The sequence below is a fragment of the Molothrus aeneus genome, chromosome 21 (genome assembly GCF_037042795.1).
Source record: "Molothrus aeneus isolate 106 chromosome 21, BPBGC_Maene_1.0, whole genome shotgun sequence".
In the NCBI taxonomy this organism is placed as follows: domain Eukaryota; kingdom Metazoa; phylum Chordata; class Aves; order Passeriformes; family Icteridae; genus Molothrus; species Molothrus aeneus.
Genome location: NC_089666.1, coordinates 6,561,254 through 6,582,564, shown reverse-complemented (window position 1 = coordinate 6,582,564; position 21,311 = coordinate 6,561,254). Strand labels below are relative to the sequence as shown.

The 21,311-nt window shown below is 47.4% G+C and overlaps 1 protein-coding gene across 1 annotated transcript; it reads right to left on the bottom strand.

Annotated features, from left to right (window-relative positions):
• Positions 1-952: 952 nt before the first annotated feature.
• On the bottom strand, positions 953-19,541 carry MXRA8 (matrix remodeling associated 8). The gene is made up of 10 exons (XM_066563951.1): positions 19,289-19,541; positions 13,242-13,262; positions 11,699-12,010; positions 10,576-10,677; positions 8,159-8,605; positions 5,001-5,159; positions 3,802-3,832; positions 3,212-3,288; positions 2,270-2,347; positions 953-1,404 (listed from the first exon to the last, which is right to left on the bottom strand). Exons 1-10 carry the CDS (start codon positions 19,335-19,337, stop codon positions 1,379-1,381), a joined length of 1,302 nt encoding a protein of 433 aa, XP_066420048.1. The 5' UTR covers positions 19,338-19,541; the 3' UTR covers positions 953-1,378.
• Between the last annotated feature and the right edge of the window lie 1,770 nt (positions 19,542-21,311).

Sequence of the window (21,311 nt, the reverse complement as noted above, 5' to 3'; positions counted from 1 at the left end):
CGCCGCCCCTGCCCGCCGGGCCAGCAGGGACCCCGGCTCCCAGCGGCTGCACGCCGCAGTCCAGCCGCCGACAAACCGCCCGCAGCAGAATCCCGCCGCCTCCACGCTGCTCCTCCCGCCGCCCCGGGATCATCTCCCGCCTCCCGCCGCCCCGGGATCATCTCCCGCTGACGAGGCCGCCCGGCCGCCGCCCGTGGTCGCATTCTCGCTCCTGCCGCCGCCGCTCCATGGCGCGCCGAGCCGCGCCTTCCCCCCCGCGGCCCCCCGCTTCAGAGCTGCTGGATGGCGCGGCTCCGCCGCCTCCTGCGAGCGCGACCGTCCCGCGTTCCCTTCCACGCCCACGACCACAGCCCCGGCTCCCGTTTCCGCAGCTCCGCCACCGGCCCCCCCCGCTCCGGCAGCCCCCCGCACCAGCGATATCACTCCGCGCCGCCTTATCCAACCACAGCGCTGCTTCCGGGATCAGCCGCACGCATGCGCAGTTCTATGCCACGGCCCCGCCGCCACCCCCCACTGCTTTGGCCGCAGCTCTGGTACAGCCAGGTCCCGGTTCCGAGCCGCTGCGTGCCGCTGTCCGGCCACAGCCGGCATCCCTGTGCCGGGGCACGCCGCTTCCACCGCCACCGGGTCGATACACGGCACCACAGCAGGCGAAAACTGCATCGCCTTGCATGTATCCTTCCGCGTCTCCCCCTCTGCCGGATCTCTCTCGGCCGCATCACTGAGAGATCCCTCCGCAGCGCGGGACCCTGCACAACCCACACCTGGTGTGCCTCCGCGTGACCCTGCACAACCCCCACCTGGTGTGCCTCCGCGTGATCCTGCACAACCCCCACCTGGTGTGCCTCCGCGTTTTCGCCCTCCGCAACCCTAGCACCGAGTGGGACTACTTTGTGTCACGATTCGTCCGCACAGCCACATCCCCGCACACAAACCGTGCGACGAGGAGGGGGAGGCTGGAATATGACAGCTGCTTTAATAAATACAGAACAGACAGATAAATTCCATTCAAACACAGAATCCCGTGGAAATGCTATAGGATTTGTGTCATTGAAACATCAAAGCAAAACCTCTGCTGATTCAGCTCATAAAAATCATTGATGCATAAAATCCAACAATAATTGTCAAGAAAGAAAAGGGGAAGGAGGGAGGATTGGGAGAACAGAGGAAGAAGAAAAGGCAACCCCATAAATGCACACAAGACAGTTTAACTCTTTCATGAAGCATTTGCACCCTTGTGTGGGGAAAAAAAAAAAAGTGGATGTGGAAAAAATTCTGTGGGAACTGGAGGGAGATGGAAATAAGAAAAACCATCTCTTTTCCACGTTATCTATCTTGGATGGAAGCTTCTGGACCAGCCAGCAGCTTGGGAGTGTCTTCATTTACAATATTCCTTCCTGAAATCTGAAAGCAAATGGAAAAGGGCATCAGCACCTCGAGAGAGATTTCAAACAATTCAAAGAAGCACAAAAATATGGATTTATTTCTAGGCCGAGCATTTGCAGTCACCCACATCCCTGATATCAAAAAGCTCCCCCAGTGAGACAGGCTGGGGGTAAATTATTGCCCAGACCCACCCTGCAGGAGAAAATTCCAGGAGAATTCCATCAGGGAGAGCTCCTGGGCTCTCCATCCCCTGCTTGGTGTCATTTCAGCCCCTTTTATTAAATCCTCATTCCCCTGGAGTGAGTAATGGAATCCCAGAGCTGATCACAGGAGCTGTCCTACAAACACAGGGCACAGCCCTGGGGATTAATCCTGGAGCAGCAGGAGGAGATCCAGCCCCAGGCAGGGAGAGACCTTTGCTTTTCTTGGATGAAGTAACTGAAATTACCCAGAAATTAATTCCACTCCAAACACTCTCCCTTCTGCACTGTGTTTTCTGCCCAAACACCAAGCCAGGACATTTTTGGGCTCCCTCTGAGGTCACAGCAGAGCAGGCGCTGCTCCAGCCCTGCCAAGCTTTCTTTTTCCAATCAAGAAAAATTCCAATTTGTGCCATGCCCAAAGCTTTTAAAAGCCAAATCAATGCTTGCATCTCGTGGAAATCAAGAAAAATTCCAATTTGTGCCATGCCCAAAGCTTTTAAAAGGCAAATCACTGCTTGCATCTTGTGGCCCCATGATGAAAGGATGGGAATGCAGCTGGCTTCTCATTCCTGCTTTTGCCATGAGGTTTCTCATTCCTTTTTGGCTGTGGCTTGGTCACTCACTGATGGACTGTTCCCATCGGAACAGCCACCAATTAAAGGGAAGAAAGTGATGATTACCTTTGTCTAAATCAATGTTCTTTGCTGGGAAGCTTCTGGCTTGCTCAGCCTTCTCCTTCAGGATGTTGTTTTTGTAATCTGTGCAAGGGGAGGAGCAGAATTCATGCAGGATATTAAAAGAAAACAAGAATTTGATGAGCAAGACAGAGGTGATCAGCCCTTCCTTGCTGTGCTCCAGGCCTGGCACCTCTGATTTCTAGGAATTATTTGTGGAGTTACTCAGCAGGAAAACAGCTCTGAGTTCATTTTAGCCCCTGGCATTAACCAGTTGTGCAAACTTCAGCTCCCTGCTCCTCACTGATCCTTCCAGCTCTGGATTATCTCCTCAAAGCTCACCTGGAGATGACTGATTATTAATTATCTAGATTACTAAATATCCAGATTTTTGCAACCCAGCCTCTGCAATTCCTTTCTTTACTTCCAAATTTTTTTGTTTGCTGCGGCCTTTACAGCAATTCTTGTCAGCTTTTTCTTTTAAAGGTTGTGCCTTTATTGGGGATGCAAATAAAAAAATAAAGGGATAAATATTTGTCACTATATATATATATAAATAAATTATTTATAATTTTCCCCTTTATAATATTTCTAATTTCCTGGTTTATCCAGCTGGGGTGAACTTGGCATCATGGCAAGGCTTCAGGAAGCTTAGGGTGGAGCAGCAGTTTTTGAAATGGATCCACTCCAAATCCCAGCCAGAACCAAGCCCTGCTCAATTATTGGCACAATAAACTCCAGGCTGCACCTTCAAACCCCAGCAAGGAGCAGCATCCACCTTCAGGAATGCTGGAAATCCCCAAAATCCATCCTATAAATCCTCAAATAAAGTCCATACCCACCACCAGAGGGTAAAGAATGGATTAAGTCACTTCCAAATATCCAAGTGCCATTAGAAAATTCAGATTTCCAGGGACTGGGACCTGTTTTGGTGCCAGGGACACCTACCCAGCCTGATGTCTTCACTTTTGTGTGGGGTCAGATCTGTTGTGTCCACTGTAAATTCTTTAAGGTTCACATCCTTCCTGAAAAGGGAATAATGGTGGAAAATGGTATTGTCCCATCTTATAATATCTGGCTCCTTTCACGCTTTTCCCCCTTAGCTTTCCTAATTCTTTAGAGGATTTATTTAATTTTTAAATTTTTTCCCCACTTGTTTGTCCTGATCTTAGAACAATGGGCAGCCAATCCTGCAATTTCCTTTTTTTTCCCACTTTAATCCCATGAAATAAGGTCTGGAGGAGCCCAGCTCCATGATCTTGGCCCCATTTCACAGCAGATCTGTGCATTATTCCTTCCCCACCAGCTCCCAAGGACATCTCACAGAAACTTCACCCCTCAATCAGTTCCCAAAGAGGAACAAGAGGAAATTCAATCGCCAAATCAGCCCCACAAACCATTTTCTCCTTCCACTTCCTCCTCCTAACCAGATTTCCAGCTGGTTTAGGCTCTTAGCTGAGGAGGAAATCCAAATTTCACTTGAAGGCATTCTAAACCTAATTAATAATATTAATAATATTAAAATTGATTATACTTACTCTCCGTATTTCTTCACGTTGTATTCATAACCTGACCAGGAGGAAAAAGCAGAATGAGCAGTCACAGCCAGTCCAGACCCATTCCTGGGGTTGTTTTTATTTGTGTGGCACCCAAAGCCAGTTCTGAGGGTGCCACCCAGAGATCCCAGTGTCCCTTGATGGGATCCCAGAGCCAGCAGGGACATGGACACCTGAGCTCCCAGGGATGAATCCCACCTGGGAAGGGCTTTTCTTCTCTTCTGTGGAGTAACTCTGCAAATCATGAGTGGGGTTCATCCAAAACCTGCACTTGATGACCTTGGAAGTCTTTTCCAACCCCAACAATTCCACAAAATCAAGGCCTGGTATTTTAAAACCACATCAGCCCTGCAAATCCTGGACTCCTGAGCTCCCAAGAGATAAATCCCACCTGGGAAGGGCTTTTCTTCGTTTCTGTGGCCTGGATGTGATGATCTTGGAGGTCTTTTCCAACCCCAACAACTCCACAAGATCAAGGCCTGGATATTTTTACACCACACCAGCCCTGAAAATCCTCCCACTGGGCAAGGACCTGGACCCCTGAGCTCCCAAAGGACAAATCCCACCTGGGAAGGGCTTTTCTTCTCTTCTACAGAGCAAACCATGAGCGGGCTGCAGCCAAAGCCTGCACCTGATGACCCTGGAGGTCTTTTCCAACCCCAACAATTCCACAAATCCAAAGCCTGGATGCTTTTACACCACACCAGCCCTGCAAATCCTGGACACCTGAGCTCCTAAGGGATAAATCCCACCTGAGAAGGGCTTTTCTTCTCCCTTCTGTGGAGCAACCCAGCAAATCTGGAGTGGAGTTCGGCCAAAGCCTGCACCTGATGACCTTGGAGGTCTTTAGAACCCAGACAATTCCATAAAATCAAAACCTGGACATTTTTACACCACACCAACCTTGCAAATCCTGGACACCTGAGCTCCCAAAGGATAAATCCCACCTGGGAAGGGCTTTTTTCTCCCTTCTACAGAACAAATCATGAGTGGGATCCAGCCAAGGCCTGCACCTGATGACCCTGGAGATCCTTTCCAACCCCAGCAACTCCACAAAATCAAAACCTGGGCATTTTTACACCAGACCAGCCCTGCAAGTCCTCCCCCTGGGCAGGTTCCTGGTTTCCCAGGAGGGGATCCTGCTCCTTGCAGGAATCTTTCCAGGATTTCCCTGGACTCACCTCTGTGCCGGCGCCTGCGGGTGACGAGCACCACGATGATGAGGAGGACGAGGAAGAGCAGCAGAGTGGCCAGGATGTAGCCCAGCTGCTGGAAAAAGTGCATCCTGCTCTCAGGGATGATGACATTGATGACATTGTGGCCCCTGACCACGTTTGGATCTGAGGGAAGGAGAACAGGGAGTGTTCACTGGGAGTGAGGTCACAGGGAGGAATTCTGGATTGCAAGAATTAATCAGTGCCTAAATTATGATTTATCATCATTCTCAGTGCCTAAATTGTGATTTATCATCATTCCCAGGGTCTAACAGGATCCCTGGCCATCAGAATGTTCTGGCAGAGGGGAATTCCAAAGCAAAGCCAGCCCCAAACCTTCCAGAGGGTCCCACGATGCCAGGTGGGAATGCTCAGGGAGGAATTCTGAATTTTAAAATTAATCAGGGCTTAAATTATGATTTATCATCATTCCCAGGGTCTAACAGGATCCATGGCCATCAGAGTGTTGTTGCAAGGGGAATTCCAGAGCAAAGCCAGCCCCAAACCTTCCAGAGGGTCCCACAATGCTCAGGGAAGAATTCCAAATTACAAGAATTAATCAGTGCCTAAATTATGATTTATCATCATTCCCAGTGCCTAAATTATGTTTTATCATAATTCCCAGGGTTTAACAGGATCCCTTCCCTGGGGTCAGTGATCCTTGGCCATCAGAGTGTTCTTGCAAAGAGAATTCCAGAGCAAAGCCAGCCCCAAACCTTCCAGAGGGTCCCACAATGCTCAGGGAGGAATTCTGGATTGCAAGAATTAATCAGTGCCTAAATTATGATTGATCACAATTCCCAGGGTTTAAAATGATCCCTGGCCATCAGAGTGTTCTTGCGGGGGGGGGGGGGAATTTCAGCCCCAAACCTTCCAGAGGGTCCCACAATGCTCCTCTGGGTCCCTTTCAACACAAACTCCAAACTGCTCTGGCTCCAGCCAGCAGCCCCTCCTTGCCAAGGGTTATAATTTATGGAGTGGGAAGAGTTTCCAGAGCCAAAAAATATTGAGCTTCCTTTGAAATGAAATCAAATCAATGAAATAAATAAACCCCCCTAAAAAAGCAGAGGAAAGCCAAGATTCCATTCCTTTTGAGGATGCAGCAGGATTCCTGTCCCACAGCACAGGAAAGGGGAGCTCAAAACTTTTATGTGGAACATTTTTTTTTTTTCTTTTTGTAGGTCTCAAATAAATAGGTCAATGTTTTACACGTGTAAAGAGGAAGCGACTCCTCTGCTTGCAACAGTCAAGAGGAATGGACAAAGCCAGCCCAGGCATGGATGGAATCCCAGAGGACTCTAAGGGGAGAGGGATTTTTCCTTCAAAACTGAGCAGAAGAGATTCCCCCTACAGGGAATTTTCACAGAGCACCAGGCAAGATCAGGATGGAGCCCTTGGGAGATCCCTCTGCGAATTCCCCAGAGGGAACAAGGGCAAAACTGGGGGAAATAATACCTCAAAAATACCTCAAAAGCCACAGCACCCTTCAGCAGATGTGTCCTGACACTTCTGGCACTGGGACTGCCTCCAGTTTTTTGGGCAGTTTCCAGCAGTTCAAAAACACCAACCCAGCGAAAAGCAAATTAAATCAAGCAAGAGTGGGTGGAAATAAACACTCTGAAACCAGAGCTGATGGTTTGCTAATGCCAACAGCACTCCTAGAAAATCAAAAAGCAACGTGAAAATCAAAAATCAACAGAGCAACGTGCTCTTTTTACTGGGATTTCCAGTTCTCCCTGGACACAGAGCTGGAAAAAACACGGGATTTCCACCCTGCCAAGCTAAAAAATATCAATTCAAACCAAGGAAGCCACTTGCAAAGCTGCAAACAGCACATGTGACAGCTCTGCCCTGTCCCACCCCTGGCTCCTTGCTGCCATAATGAGATGGTGCCACAGCAAACACAGGAATTTCTATTCCTGGATTTTTGCTTTCCCACAGAACTTGGGTTTAAACTTTAGGCAACACTGAGGAGATCACTGCAAAAAACAGAGTGGAAACTGAGATTTGATAACTTTGTGCAATGGGATGTTTCCCATTTGATAACTGGGGACCAGAATTTAGGCTGGGGTGATGAAGGTTTACTCTGTAGCCAAGATCTGATCTGTCAGCACATCTCACATCCACCCTGCCCCAAATTCACATTTTAACCACTGAAAAATAAATCCTAAACATCCACCCACCCCAAATCCACTCCCAGGACATTTTAACCACTGAAAAATAAATCCTAATGATGAGGGGGGAAACCTTAAGTTTAAGAAGTGCTTTAACATCATCTTCCCAAAGTGTCAAAGACCAAATTATTCTGCTGGAAAAGGTGGAGAGCTCTCCACAAACCTGGCAAAGGTTTGGCAATATTTTAGCACTAATTATGAGACAGAACAGCTTCTCCTGCCACCTGCTGCAGAGCAAACCCTGAGTAAAAATGCACTTTTATTAAATATCCAGCACATTTCCAGTGCTGAGCCTGAAAGCAGCACTGAGCCCCTGTCTCTGCTCCAAACAGGAGGAACTGGACACCAACTTTAGCCCCAGGGGAAAAGTTTAGGTCTCTGTGACTTGAGAAAGCCAATTTCTTACAGGAGAATAAACCTATTTAAAAATGTATGAAGAGAATCAAAATTCTGTATTAAACAGGCAATAAATATTAAAACACAAGTAATATTTTAAAGTGTTAATAAAGAACTATACCCAAAAGACTTTATATTAAACTTGGGATTTTTGTTTTCTTTTTCTGCCTGAACGAAGTGTGATGGTTTTGAGTTTGGACAGGCTGACAGATGATAGCTCAGTGCAGTGGAAAATATGAAAATTGGTTTATGGCACACACACACACAAAAAAAAAAAAAAAAAAAAGAAAGAAAAGCTGAAGGGTGGAGGAAAGAAAATTCCTGGTGGTTGATTCTGCATGGTCTGGCACCTTGCACAGCCCAAACATCCGTGCAAAGGGGAGAGAAACTCTGCTGGGAATGCTCGGAAGAGTTGGGACAGCAAAGGTAGGGCTGCATCAACCCCCTGCCCACACCTCCATAAAAGCATGGAGGAAAGAGAACCAATAAAAAGGGGAAAAATACAAAAAAAAAGTTCACCACCCTGCTGTCCATCTCTACAAGAACATCACTCACCTGCGGCAGGGACCGTGATGTTCACCACCCTGCTGTCCCTCTGCGGCTCGGTGACAGCCAGGTGGTAGATCCTGCGCTCGTGCAGCCCGCAGTAGTGGTGGTGCAGGTGGCACGAGTAGGTGCCCTCGTCGGCGCTCTCCAGGCGCGAGATGCGCAGCGAGAAGTCCCCGAGGCCGAAGGCTCCGCGGCTCACGTTCATCTTCTGCCTCAGGAACTGGGGCCCGTAGGAGCGGCGCTCCCCGGACGCGTACAGATCCACCAGGCGGTCGGCGCGGTCCTGGGGCACCCCCGGGGGCTGCCGGTCCCAGTGCACCACCTGCTGCTCCTCCTCGCTGTGCCGCTCCGTCCAGATGTGCTGGCGGTTGACGCAGGGCAGCGTCACCGTGCTGCCCTCCGGGGCCACCAGCACCGGCTTCTCGCCGTCCCAGTACTCGCTGGGCTCCTCGTCTGTGGGGGAACACAGCCTTGGAATGGGTTTGCTCCTCTTGCTCCACTGGTTTTGCCCCACTTCTCCTTTTTCCCCCCCCACAAAATCTACTTAAGTTTCCTTCCTGCGATGCTTTGTGAAGGCTGACCTAGACAAGTTTAAAAAAGAACGGACTAGACAGAGTTAAAAAATAAAGCAGGGGTTTATGAAAAGGATCTCCTCCATGGAGCCACCCTGGGCAGCACAAGAGCCTGGCCCCCTCACCTGGTGAGGAACACAACCTTAAAATGGGTTTGCTCCACTACAGAGAAAAAGGAGGAAAAATCTGGGAGATGGGGAGAGGAAAACACACTTCAACCTGAGCAGCAGCTTCTTGGAAATATTTGGAGGGATGCCTTGTGAAAGCTGGGCTACAACAGACTAGACACAGTTAAAGAATAAAGCAGGGATTTATGAAAAGGATCTCCTCAGTGGAGCCACCGTGGGCAGCACAAGAGCCCAGCCAGGGCTGCACCAAGATGAACCAAAATGGTCACAAAATGAACCCAAGATGAACCAAAATGGTCCCAAAATGCACGACCACTCACGGGGTCTCTCACTTTTACAAGTTCTGCTCCATTTGCATATTGCAGTTCACTGTCCAATTCCAGCTTTAGCCCATGCAGTCCCATCCTTGTTTTTCTCTCTCCAGCCCACGTTGTTTGTGCTCCTGGGCTGAGATTTGGATCATTTGTCCTTGGTCCCCAGCTGGAGCAGGAATTGTTTTGTCTCCCTGCTCTGTGCACAGAGCTCACCATCCCATAATGTGAACCCAGATCCACACACTAAAGCAGCACAGAATGTGAAAAACAGAAAATCTAAACCTGAGGCATCACCCAGGTTTCTTTTCCTTGGCCAAAATCAGCAATATTTTAGGCCAATTTGCTGTCGCACGCGTGGACGGAGTTGATACAAAATTCCCACTCAACACCAAGTGTCAAGGACAGCCAGAGACACCTGAGATTGCTCCCAGAGCCTGGAATGCTGAATTCCAAGTGTCAAGGACTCCCAGAGATTGCTCTCTTGGAACCCTAAAGCTCCCCAAGATTGGAATCCTATAACACACCCCCTCCCAAAATCTTCAAAGTGCCACATGGCACAGCCTGAACATGCACTAGCATGAACAACCCTGGCTTTTTCACATTTATTTCACCAGTTAGTAAAAAAAAACCACCTATATCCTCTAACACCCTTGGCCATTTCATGAAGCAGGGCCACTTTCTCCTCCTTCTAACTCAGAGTTAATCTCCTGCTTCAGAGAGCAGGAAGCAAATTCCCTCCACAGGCTAAGAATGGAACGAGGATCTTCATCCCAATCCTCTCAGCAGGAAATGCTTTCCTACCCACAAAGGCCCTAATTACTGGAGGAGCTGAAGCAGCACTGCTCTGATCTTGGCTCTTAAAAAAGGAATAACAGAGGAAGCAGAGCACAGAGGAGCAGCTTGGGGCTCTCAGGGTGTTTTTATTGCACTGTGAGAGCAGCAGAGGAGATGCACTCCCACCCCAGCAGCTCCACTGCTGTCGCCCAGAGGTTTAAATGGATTTTTCAAGGGTGCCTGTGTGGATGGGTGGGACTCCCTGCAGCTGCCAACAGCTGGATGTTAGAGCTGGGCTTAAGGTGGGGTGGGTTTTAAGTAGAGGCTGGATAGGATAAGCTCATCAGCAAGAGAACAGGCTGGTCCTTGTGGCTGAGATGAGGGTGGGGATTGCCACCAGGAGGGAATTGTCACCAGGGCTGTGCTGCTGCTGCAGCAGCAGGGACAGTTTGGTAAGGAGCAAACACTGAGCTGAGCAGGCACTGTCTGGCCAAGGAAAATGAGAGTTTTGTAAATGAAACCTCTGAAACTCAGGGAAGCAGGCAGCAAACAGCCCAGGGAGCTCCAGGTTTTCCTGCTGCTGCTTCCCAAGCCTCCTGTGGCACCTGTAGAACCAGAGGTGTCCCCACACCCACCTCTCTTGGCGATGATCAGCTGGATTTTCACAGTCTCATACAAGTGGCAGTAGTGGTGGTGAAGGTTACAGGAATATGTGCCTGCATCACTGTCTGCCACACCTGTAGAGCAGGGAAAATAGGGGAATTCAGTGATTTATACTGAGACAATGATGATTTGTGCCATTTGCAGAGAGAGGAATTCAGTGGTTTATACTGAGACAACAATTATCTGTGTCGTTTGCAGTTTCCCAAATCCTTGATGTAAACAACTTCATTCTAAGCCATCCTTATCACCTGGGTGGGTTAGGCAGAGACAAATCACCTCACCCAAAATAATGATTTGGTCATTGTTGCAGTGAACCACCTATTCCCACCAAAACCCATCGAGGGTGGGAAAAAACCTCCACACCTTTGATCACCAGTGAGAAATTCCCCTCTGCAGAGGCATCCTCAGGCATGAGGATCCTGCCCTGGTTGTAGGAGCTGTAGGCACTGGAGATCATCAAGTCCAACCCATGCCCTAACACCCCAGCTAAACCATAAATCCGTTTATCAAAAACATGCTGTGAACCATTAATTTCCACCAAAACCAGTGCACTGAGATTGCTCCCAAACCCTGAGTCCCAAGTGTCTTCCCCCACCTCCCTGGGCAGTTCCAAACCCTAAAATTCCTCCTGAGATTTTGACTTATTAACCTGGTACTCATAGAATTCACAGAATGACCAGGTTGGAAGAGACCTTTGAGATCATCAAGCCCAACCCATGGCCTAACACCCCAACTAAACCATGAATCTATTGATCAAAAAACATCCTGTGAGCCACCCATTCCCACCAAAACCAGTGCACTGAGATTGCTCCCAAACTCTGAATTCCAAGGGTCAAGGACAGCCAGGCACACCTCAAATTGCTCCCAGACCACCTCCCTGGGCAGCCCCTTCCAAACTCAGAAACTCCTCCTGAGAATTCGACTTATTAACCTGGTACTCACAGAATCCACAGAATGACCAGGTTGGAAGAGACCTTAGAGATCACCAAGCCCAGCCCATGCCCTAACACCTGAATCACCAGTTTATCAAAAAACATCCTGTGAGCCACCCATTCCCACCAAAACCCATCGAGGGTGGGAAAAAAACCTCCACACCTTTGATCACCAGCGAGAAATTCCCATCTGCAAAGGCATTCTCGGGCATGAGGATCCTGCCCTCGTTGTAGGAGCTGTAGACACGCTGGTCCCCGGCTGAGTACATGTCACAGAGCCTCTCCATCCTGCTGTCCCCAGAGTAGGAGCTGAGCAGGTCCCAGTGCACCACGCGCTGCCGGTCGTTCAGGCGGTCCTGGGTCCACACTATGCGGTGGCTCTTGCAGGGCAGCACGGCCTGGGAGCCCAGGGCTGCACTGATGTTCAGCACAGACACCACCACGCTGCTGGACGGGTTGGAGGCATCAGCTGGGACTGCAAAAACCAGCAAAAAAAAAAAAGTTGTGGGGTTATGGAGTTAACGGGGTGGGAAGGAGCTGCTGAAATCCCTGCGCGTTTAATTCTGGTTTCAAGACCAGCATGGAGCAATGTCATGGAAAATCCTGAGCTGGGAGGGACCCAGGAATCACTGATCCAACCTTATCCCTGCACAGAAACCCCAACAATCCCACTCTGTGCATCCCTAAGAGTGCCATCCTGGGGCTCTTGGGGCTGGTGGAGCTCTTGGACCATTCCCAGGTCCACACCATGCGGTGGCTCTTGCAGGGCAGCACGGCCTGGGAGCCCAGGGCTGCCCTGATGTTCAGCACAGACTGGGACTGCAAAAACCAGCAAAACAAAGAGTGGAGTTAATGGGGTGTGAAGGAGGGGCTGGAGTCTCTGTGTGTTTAATTCTGGTTTCAAGACCAGCACGGGGCACTGCCATGGAGAATCCTGAGCTGGAAGGGACTCAGGAATCATTGATCCAATCTTATCCCTGCCCAGAAACCCCAACAATCCCACTCTGTGCACCCCTGAGAGGGATCCAAATGCTCCTGGAGCTCCTGGGGCTGGTGGAGCTCTTGGGGCCTGGCTCTTGGACCATTCCCAGGGGAACCTGCTCAGCACAGACACCACCAGCCTGGTGGGGTTGGAGGCATCAGCTGGGACTGGAAAAACCAGCAAAAAAAAGGGTTGTAGGGTTATGGATTTAATGGGGTGTGAAGGGGGTGCTGCAATCTCTGTGTGTTTTTGATTCTGGTTTCAAGACCAGCACGGAGCAATGCCATGGAGAATCCTGAGCTGGAAGGGACCCAGAAATCTCTGACCCAACCTTATCCCTGCACAGACACCCCAACAACCCCGCCCTGTGCACCTCTGACAGGGATCCAAATGCTCCTGGAGCTCTTGGGGCTGGGCCCATTCCCTGGGGAGCCTGGTCAGTGCCCCCCTCAGGGGGAAGAACCTTTTCTTAATAAATAAAACTTTAAACCACAGATTTCATTCATGTCTGTTATCAGGATTGAGCACTCAAGCTGTCCTACCCACCCTTCCTAGTCCTGAGCCCCAGTTTAATGCAGGTTTAGGGACACCAGTGCATGGCATGGATAATTCATGGAAGATAGGAATGAAAGCCCCTGTTAGGAATGAAAGCCATGGAATCAGGGCCCTCTCTCTCTCCTCTCATAATCACAAAGCCTGGCAGATTTCCAGAGGTGTCACTCACCTGAATATGAGCCCACAGAACCTGTGAAAGCAGAAAACAAAGAGTGTCACTGACAACAAAAGGATAAAAAAGCTACAAACACACTCCAAGTCAGCAGCCTCTGTTATTTCTCCATCTATTCCCCCTTTCCCTGTTAATGCTGGTGTTTATATCTGGGTGTTTATATCCATCTCCCACTCGTGGTCTGCGCAGTGAATTCTGTGTCACAGTTAATTCTGTGATGCTCTGGGTGCAGCAGCTCCCTCCAACCCACACGACTCAGATCCACACAGGAGGGACCTTGCCAGAGATGAACCAATTCCTCTGATTCTGAGCAACTTTGCCAGAGATGAACCAATTCCTCTGATTCTGCATTTCTCTGCCCCAGTCCCTCCTGCTCCTTGTGTGGGAGGGGTCCAGAAGGTCTCCTGGCATCAGGCTTTGGATTCCCAACACAGATCCCCAACACAACCCCACCATTCATCTCTCCACCCAGCCAAACCCACCAAAATCACAGGAGGTTTTGTCCTGCTAATGTCAGAGGCACAAAGTCCTCCAGACAAAGACTGTATTTTTTTTAATTTTTTTTTTTAGCTCTGGAATTTATGAATTTCAAATTCAACTCCAGACTGGGGGTATTTGCACAGCCCCAAGTGCTGAGAATTAATTTGGTTTCCTCCTCTTTTTCTATCACAAAGCACTGGGCAGCAGAGAACAAAAAATGAGCAGCTCTCTCTGTTGAGCTGCCAGCTCAAAGGCACTTCAAATAGGAGGGGTTTTTCCTTAAAATAGGAGGAAAAGTGCCTTTCCCTTAAAAAGGCACTTCAAATAGGAGGTTGTTTTTTCCTTACATTTCAAATCTCAGCATCACAAAGAGAAAAATCAAACCTTGGACAAGGTCTGTGCTCTCTGTCTGTAAGAGACACCATAATTCCATCATTTGATTGTTTCTCATGATAGGCTGCAAAATGTGTCAGCTGGAAGCCAGGACTTAGATTTGGCTTAGAAAAACAAAAGAATTATTAAAAAATCTCTTCCACAGCACCAAATCAGCCAGGAAAAAAATCGGTGTCACTTGTGCCAGGCCACCAGCTGAGGTGTCCCTGTGTCCAGGCAGCGTCCGGGTGTGGTTTGCCCCGGGGCCAGGGGACAATGTCGTGACATAAACGGCGATTTGGAGCTGGGGAATGGTGCCTGAGGCTGCTTCCAGAGCCCTGCACAAGAACAAATTGATTTGGTGGGACAGAAACATCCTCTGCTGGCCCAGGCAGAGGAATGAAGGCATTTACTGCTCCCCTCTGCTAATGGGAAAAACACGGAGCAGCATCGAATTTACCACAATATTCAGGAATGCAGCTCTGGAAATCCAAGGAGTGACAAAAACTCTGAGCTCACACCAGCACCTGCTTCTGCACCTTCCTGGAGCCCTGCACCTCCCACCTGCAAGGGCAAGGACTTTTCCTTTTTCCTTTTCCCCTTTTCCTTTCCTTTCCTTTCCTTTCCTTGAAATTTCCTCTTTCCTTTCCCCTTTCCCCTACCCAGGTGGAGCTGCTGGAGCCTGGACAGCATTTCCCAACACAATTCTCTGTGAAAAAGGGGCTTGGTTGAGATAGAGCAGCTTTTAGACAAGAAAAGTTGATGTCTTCTGGGTTCTTTTCCTCTCCCACTCCTAAAACTTCAGCCAGGAACAGGGCAGGAATGCTGTTGCTTCCTCAAAAAAGTCATTCCATTTTAAAATGGATTTTATGGCTTTTAAAAGGGATTTTATGGCTTTTAAAAGGGATTTGAAGCAGAGATGAAAGACAGCCCAGTAAAGGTGACAGCTCCAGCACTAAGGGCAGGGATTTCTGAGCAGAGATAAAGGCGACAGCTCATGGATGCAGCACTGGGGGCACTGGAAGGAGGGATTTTGGTGAGTCAAAACCAAAACCAAAGAGCCTTCCTGCACCTGGTGACAGCTCTGACCTCCTGTCCTCACGGACCTCCAGGGCCTGGAGCTTCTGAACCTCAGCTGCCTTCAGAGCTGCCAACACAGATCTCAGCTGTGGCTTTCGTTTTAAGAATTTCAAGTTCCATGGGATGGAGAATCACTTTGTCTCCCCTGGGTGATGTAACCACAAAAAAAAGAAAAAAAAAAAAAGAAAAAAAAAAAAGAAAAGAAAACAAAAGAAAACAAAAACAACAAACAAACAAAACAAAACAACCCCCCCCCAAAAAAAAACCAAAAAAAAACCAAAAAAAAACCACAACCCCCCCCATAAAAAACACCAAAAAACCCCACAAAAGCCAATTCTGTGCTGTCCCCTGTGCTGAGTCAGCAGGATCCCAGAGATACTCTGTGGTCCCACAGTAAAAAAGAGGAAAGCAGCCCGGAAAACGATTTCTTAATCCCTTGTAAAAGGCAGAGCCAGCTCTTACTTCTTGAATCCCATCCATTTTTCATGTGAAGAATTAAGCCACAAAAATAACCCCAAAAAATCCCCCAAAAAGCCCAAAAAAACTGTGGGCAAACTAGAAGCAAAAGGCAGGGGCTGAGAAAGATGTGTGACATGCTCAGGGCTCTGGCAGTGTCCCTGGAGCAGGGCAAGGACAGAAATTTGTCCCTTGAGCCCTGCCTGGACAATGCTGGGCTGAACTCCCTCCTGGGACCCAGGAGCTGCTGAGCTCCTCTTTCACACTGGGGGATGCAAAACAACCAGAGCCCAACAGGACCAGTTCTTCCCCAAATCTGTGTGTGCCAAATTCCTCATTTTTCCCACAAATCCCTCTGTGTGCAGGGGGTTTAATGGGCTCTGCGGGCTCATTGCACAACCATGGCAAAAGCAGCAGCCAGTGCCACCACGCTGTCCCCAGACCCTCTGGGGGTGGCAGTGGCTCCATCCTGACTCTCTGGGGGGCTGACAGGCCCTGATGGCTTTTTTGGGTGACATAAATGAGCCCAGGTTTTTAAAACTCACTGAGCAGTGACCAGGAGAAACATCTGGGCTCATCTGGAGGTGAGCAAACAGCTGATCCCAAACTGCTCCCAGTCCAGCCTGCAAGACCTTTCAGTCTGAACTTCCCTTCAAAACTGAATTTCCCTTCAAAACTGAATTTCCCTTCGATGCCGGGCTTTGAGCTGGGATTTTTCTCTAAATCTCTGTGTTTGTTTATTTTTGTTAAAGGCTTCCTGGGACAGCTTTCCCAGCAGCAGACTCTCCCACTTCCCAAAAGGATTCCAGAGCCCTTGAACACCCAGCCAGCCCCAACAAATCCTGCCCTCCCTGCAGGTAGGAACATGCAGAGAGCAGGAATGTGCTGCCTCTGCGGAAAGGAGAATCCTTGTGTCTGTGTGTGAAAAACGCATGTATTTTGTGATTGGCTTTTGGCAAATATTAAAGTGAATCTTATATGTGTTGTGTTAGAAAGCAATGCTGTGTTGATTCTCTTGAGCAGTGTGTTAAATGGAGTTTTAGGTTATAAAAAATGTTAAAATAGAAACGATGCTATGTAGGATACTTTTTCTAAAGAAAGGACTCACAGTGAGACAGCAGCCACAGGACACCTGAATCTTTCAGAGAAAAAGAATTTACTGCCCCATTATCAGAAGAAACCAACTTCTTCCTGCCTGAAGGTGCTTTTAGGATTCAGAGGAAGAAGCTGACACTGACCAGACAGAATCCTGTGTTTGAATGGAATTTATGCATCACTAATGAGGTCTATGAATATGCAACAGGCTGTTGTTTTTAAGGGTTAACCCTTTGTTAACGTGGGTCCTTTTTCGGGCTTGTGCTGCCCAGAAAAGGTACCCGGACTGTCTGTAACTCTTTGTTTCTATTGTCTCATATTGTGCTAATTCAATTTGTCCAAATTATTATTACTCTAATTGTATTACTATTTTAATAACCATTTTATTACCATTAAACTTTGAAAATTTTAAAAACAAGTGATTGGCGTTTTTCACAAGTGCAAGGAGCCACTCCCCATCTGGGGCACAGACAGGATCCCTCAGAGATCTGCCCCAGCTCTTCTGGGATTTTTGCAGAGTTTTAGAAAGCCTCCCCTGCCCTGTGAGCTTCCCCTTGGCTGCAGGCCCACGGGATGGTTTTGTTGAGCCATTCCAAACACGGAGCTGAGCCATTAACACTTGAGGGAGTGGCTGCTGTGCAGGAGGGGTCACAGATTTTCCCCTCTCCATCCTCGTTATCTATATATTATTTTTTAAAATTATTTTTCTATATTTATATATTTTTCTATATATTTTATATATATATAATTGAGTGATATATAGATTTTATATTATATATTTATATATAATATATATAATATATATTTTATATATATTATATACATAATTAAGTGATATATATATATTTTCTATTATGTATTTATATATTTATCTATAATATAGATAATATATATTTTATATATGTATTATATATAATTGATATATATTTATATATTTATATATAAAAATATATATAAATATATATAAATATATTGTATTTATTTATATATTTATTTATATATATAATTGAGTTATATATTTTATGTTATATATTTATATATTTATCTATAATATAGATAATATATATTTTTATATATATCTATATAATTGAGATATATATATATACATATCACTCAATAACAAGGATGGGGAGGGGGAAAATCTGTGCTGTGAGGAAATCTCTGTGCTCTGTTATTTTTATATATATATATATATATATATATATATATATATATAAAACCTGATTTGGGTGGGCTCAAACCTCAGGGTGCACCCAGATCAATCCAAAATGCACCTGAAGCTGTGTCAGGGACCATCCCTGCTCAGGTGGCACCTCTGGCTCTGCAGGAGCCCAACCTGCTCTTCCTGCCCTGGCTGCTCTGCCAAACCTCACTGGGACTCACTGGACTGGTTTGAGCTTCTGGAGCACACAGCTGTGGGCTCTCCTCATCATCCTCATCCTCTCTAACCCCCCCCACAACCCAGATTTCTGAGCCACTTTAACCCTTCTGTCCCTATGACTGATCCCATCCCTTGCCAGCTCCTCAGCCTCACCTTGGGGCATTGCAAAAATGCCGTGGTGACATGGAAAGTGGATTAATGAGGGACCAAAGGGAGAATTCCTCACCTGATCCCTCACCTTATTCCACAGGAGTGGTTCCTGTGCAGGAGGGGTCACAGATTTCCCCTCTCCCCATCCTCGTTATTGAGTTATAAACCTGATTTGGGCGGGCTCAAACCTCAGGGTGCACCCAGCTCAATCCAAAATGCACCTGAAGCTGTGTCAGAGCCCATCCCTGCTCAGGTGGCACCTCTGGCTTCTCCTCCTCTTCCTCCTCTTTAGCCCACCCCACAGCCCAGATTTCTGAGCCCCTTTAACCCTTCTGTCCCTGTGACTGATCCCATCCCTTGCCAGCTCCTCAGCCTTGCCTTGGGGCATTGCAAAAATGGAAAGTGGATTAATGAGGGACCAAAGGGAGAACTCCTCACCTGATTCCACCTCAGTGCTGAGGGGCTCAGGTGTCAGCCACAGCCTTTTAAAAGGGCTGGGAAGAGCAGGGGGTCACCAGTCCCCAAAAAACTTCTCATTTCCTACCCCTTTCTTGCACATTGCTACCCAAAAGTGAACTCTGTGTCTTTATGCTGACAAGAGAAAAAGAAACCCAAAAAACACAAATCCTTTTTTTTTTCCTTGCTCTGAACCCTCTCACAGCCCCCCAAGCTGTTTCTGCTTCTTCAAACTTAAAAAAAATAACCTTAAATCCTGTAACTCTGACTCTGAAAGCTTTGCTGTACTCACAGCCAAGCTTATTGGCTTTGAATTTGCTGATAGGAAAAAAAATAATTGCACAAACATGCTGAACAGAGCTCCAACAACCTCAAACATTTTTCCATTCTCTCCCCAAAAAAGCAGAGAGGAAACCTCCGACTCCCTCCCCTCCCCAGATGAAAACAGAGCACATTTAGGAATCTGAACGAAATCTCACAAAGATGACACTTCAAAATCTTGTAAACCTGCACAAACCCTGTTGTGCAGCTGAAATAAAAACAAATATCAGCACAGCAGCAGCTCAGAGCTTACTTTGCTGAAGCAGGATCTGCCACAGGAGGAGTTTCACAAGTTGCTCCATTCCTTTCTTCGGCTCCTCGGAGTTTTTGCCTCTCTCGAAAAACAAGTTCAACACTTTCCTTTAACTCTCTTTTCTGTGACTGGAAAACACGGTGACCTCATCAATTTACATCCCCAGAGCTGGGAGCAGCTCAGATTGTGCAGTTTTACTCCACCTCCTCCCCTTCCCCAGCACTTTCTGCAGATCCCTCTGCTCCTTCCCTTCCCTCTGGCACCTTCTGAGCCCTCCCTCACTCTGACATCAAACTCGGTCCCACAAAACAAATCTTTTCTCCCTCCCCCTAGGGATGGAACCAATTTTCCTGGTGCTTTACTTGATCCAGCTGTTGCTGCCTTTGTCTGACACTCCTCCAGACTGGATTTATGCTGCTGCTGCCTTCAATGGGGTTTTGATCTCCTCATATGGTTTTACTTCCAGCTCCAGTCTCCAAAGACAGCCTAGAAAACAATATTTACCCTGTCCTGTGATTTGTAAGCAAGGGCTGGGTATTTACAGGAAAATTAAAGTCAAGAAATGGGGTATAAAATAGGAAATAAAGTAGCTGCTGCTAGGATATTAAAAGTAAAATTATATATTAAAGGAAAATTAAAATATGGTCATTTTTTTCTGTTTTCTCACATTCTGTTGTCAGGTTGTTGTAGCCTATGGTTAACACCATTTAGTGGATTGGATTTGTTGGAATTTACAATGCAATCAAATTAATCATCAAGTGAAGAAAGGGAATTAAAACTCACTGTCCTTAAATGTCTGTGGGACTCCATCAGAGAACTTAAAAACAAAAGTCAGGAGCCTTCCCATGGGATCCATGAGCATAAACTTAATTGCCACACTTGAATTTTTCCTGCTGACATTTTTCTGTCTCTCTACTCCACCAGAAAATAGATTCCCTCTACCCCAGAGGGGGAAGAGTTTCAGGAAAGAGGAGAGTATTGTAATTATAATTATAACAACCCCTTAAATAAACATTTAAATAATTACACGCTGCAACAAGGGAAACTTTGGGAGCATCCAGATCAGAACTTCAGCCAGTCCAGGATCCTGTCTGCAGCATCAGACAGAACCAGACACTTCCAAACAAATTCCAAGAAACTGAAGCTATTATTATTATTAGATAATATGACCACGAAAAAAAAAATGCAGCCTGCTGTTAACTCCACACTGTCCAAGACAGATCCAGAGGAGTGGTTTGTTTCTAGGGAAAAATCCTAAAATAATCTTCAGATAAGAAGAAAACTTTCCCTGGCAAGTCCAACTCTGACATTTCTGTGCAGTGAGGAGATTGGGGGGTGATGGGATGGGAGCAGCCCCTCCCCACCTGGGTGTGAACAAATCCAGCCCAACCCAACCCTGATCCCATCAGCTCCTCTGTGCCAGCATCAGGAATTCCCATTATCCCAATCCCAAACCACCTGCAGGCAGCAAAACCTCCTGTTCCCCTGCCCCTGACCCGTGCCAGGTGTCACAACAAGCACAGCGCTGATCCAGAGCAGCTGCTGGGCCAGAAATCTCCTGGAATCTCCTGGGATCTCCTGGAATTTCATGGAAGAATCTCATGGAAGAATCTCATGAAGATTGCTGGGCCAGAAATCTCCTGGAATCTCCCGGAATTTCATGGAATCTCATGGAATCTCCTGGAATTTCATGGAATCTCATGGAAGAATCTCATGAAGATTGCTGGGCCAGCAATCTCCTGGAATCTCCTCTAATTTCGTGGAGGATTCCTGGAATCTCCTGGAATTTCATGGAATCTCCCAGAATCTCATGGAAGAATCTCATGGGCATTGCTGGGCCAGCAATCTCCTGGAATTTCATGGAATTTCATGGAAGACTCTCATGGAGATTGCTGGGCCAGCAGTCTCCTGGAATTTCATGGAATCACCTGGAATCTCATGGAATCTCCTGGAATTTCATGGAATTTCATGGAAGAGTCTCATGGAGATTGCTGGGCCAGCAATCTCCTGGAATCTCCTGGAA